Source organism: Lolium rigidum, chromosome 6 (assembly GCF_022539505.1).
Source record: "Lolium rigidum isolate FL_2022 chromosome 6, APGP_CSIRO_Lrig_0.1, whole genome shotgun sequence".
Classification (NCBI taxonomy): domain Eukaryota; kingdom Viridiplantae; phylum Streptophyta; class Magnoliopsida; order Poales; family Poaceae; genus Lolium; species Lolium rigidum.
The window spans coordinates 77,180,763-77,182,854 of record NC_061513.1 but is presented as its reverse complement, the minus strand read 5'-3'; the positions used below and the strand labels follow the sequence as shown (position 1 = coordinate 77,182,854).

Here is a 2,092-nt window from a genome sequence, read left to right as displayed (position 1 = left end):
CCCGCGGGGAAGACAAATCAATCTAACGGTTTAGAGCGTGAAGTCATTGTGAGAGAGGATAGGTGTGGTTGAGTTATACTGATACTTGATAACGGAAGTAGCTTCAAACCAGCTACATTACGTATATTTAGTTATTTACCAATATAATGCCGTATCAAACTACTCCACAGATGATCTTTTTTCGAGAATACACTCCACAGATGATCTTACAAAAGAAACTACTCCACACGGATACCCTAAACCAGCTAGCTACACGAACACACGCGATACTATGACGCAGAACATGGGGAACAACACTGGAACGCTGAACCTCGGTACCAGTGTACCACAGATACCTGGCCGAGGACAGCCGAGAGGATCACACATGACTCTTGATGGCGGAGCTGTATCCACTGCGATCATCGTAGAACTTAGACCACAACATCACCCCACCGTACTTGGGCGAGCCCTTAATGAGTGGCAGCACGCTCGCCGTCAGCTCCCCGGCAGGGATGAATCCTGTGTCCGCCGCGCCCTTGGAGCTGGCTGGGAGCCCCAGAAAGATCTTCCCTGCAGGCACCGACTCCCACTTCTTCCACGCGTCCATGAACGCCTCACGCCCCGCGCTGAACTGGCAGTTCTTGTTATTGTAGAACTGCACCCACACGTAGTCGAACAACCCAGTGTTGATCGCATCGCCGTCCCACTCGTCGGGGAACGGGCACTGTGGCGCCGCGCTCAGCAGCACCGTCTTGCCGCCGTTCCTGCCCAAGCTCTTCAGGTCCATGGCAAGGATGTTCCAGAACTTCGCGCCGCCGAGCTCGATGTCAAAGTCGATGCCGTCGAGTACGGCGTCGCCGAGGGGGCGGGATGAGGACGTGCCACCCAGGTAGTTGTTCCACAGGTACATAGCAACTTGACTAGCGTCACCGGGGGACGAGAGGCCGTAGCCTCCATCGCCGCCTCCGATAGATAGCAGGACCTTGACGCCGCGGCTCTGGCATGCATTGATGTCTTTGCTCTGCCCTCTGCAGCCACCCGACGAGGGGTGGCAATGGCTTGCAAGATCCAGCTGTGGGTTCTGGCCCTTGCCGAACTTGCGGAGGAAGGCCACGATAACAAACTCGTAATTCCCAGACGCGCATGTCTCAGCCAACGATGCTTCACCGTCGTTCTGGCCCCAGTACACGGCGATGCTGCCGGCCTGGCACGTCGCGAGGAGCGCCACGAACAGGGTGGCAATGAGCTGCAAGGGAGCGCGAGCTCGACTTGCCATGGCTGGGCAGTGCCAAGCTAGTAGCTATAGTGCTAGGAACGATGGCTGTAGGTGCTTTGTGTTTTGAGCTGTAATATGGCTGAGTTTTATAGTGGATTAGTGTTCGGTGGTAGCGACACGAGCGCCATGGAGTTCAATAAGGCTCACCCGCACCTGAATCTGAACTGATTTTACCAAGGGGTGACGGTTAAAAAGAGAATCAAGAGTTCAGGACCAACGGACAAGTTCAAATGACGGACGAACCACCGTACTCAACCGAAACATAAACGAAACAACGAAGCATACGACAAAGTGAAAATGCACCTTCATTCTCGACGGTACGCACCAAAACGAGAGTGATGGGACACCGACAGGGCAAACACGGATACACCGAGATTCTTACACATCACACCAAAACGACAGACATGGTAAAATAATTGACTGAAAGTCGTGAACAACAATATCCAATGCTAAATCTAGTAGCAAAATCATAGCCAGGCAGACATTCCCAAAGAGAACATAGTTGTTGGAGCTGAATCGCTCAGCTTCTTTCTTCTACCTCTCAATCTCTCTTGTCTATCTCACAAGCATAAGTAAACAATGGAGTTTGGTGCAGGCTGCCTAGAGCCCTAGACAACGCTTTCTTCTCTCTATTCTCTTTCTCTCAAATAAATAAGTGATGGACAAGTGATTACATGGCCTTATATAGACCCAACTCGTAAGTGTCACACTCACCACTAACTTCACACACGCATGCACTCACACTACTACACCGGCCACTAATAGCATATTCGCGTCCCTTAAACCGTCCCCCAAAGAGATTTAGGGCGCGCCGGACAAAAAAACGTTCCCAGCCGC

At 52.1% G+C, this 2,092-nt stretch overlaps 1 protein-coding gene across 1 annotated transcript; it reads right to left on the bottom strand.

Moving 5' to 3' along the window:
• Positions 1–358: 358 nt before the first annotated feature.
• Positions 359–1,255, bottom strand: LOC124667166 (acidic endochitinase-like). The gene has a single exon (XM_047204485.1). It carries the CDS (start codon positions 1,253–1,255, stop codon positions 359–361), a length of 897 nt encoding a protein of 298 aa, XP_047060441.1.
• Between the last annotated feature and the right edge of the window lie 837 nt (positions 1,256–2,092).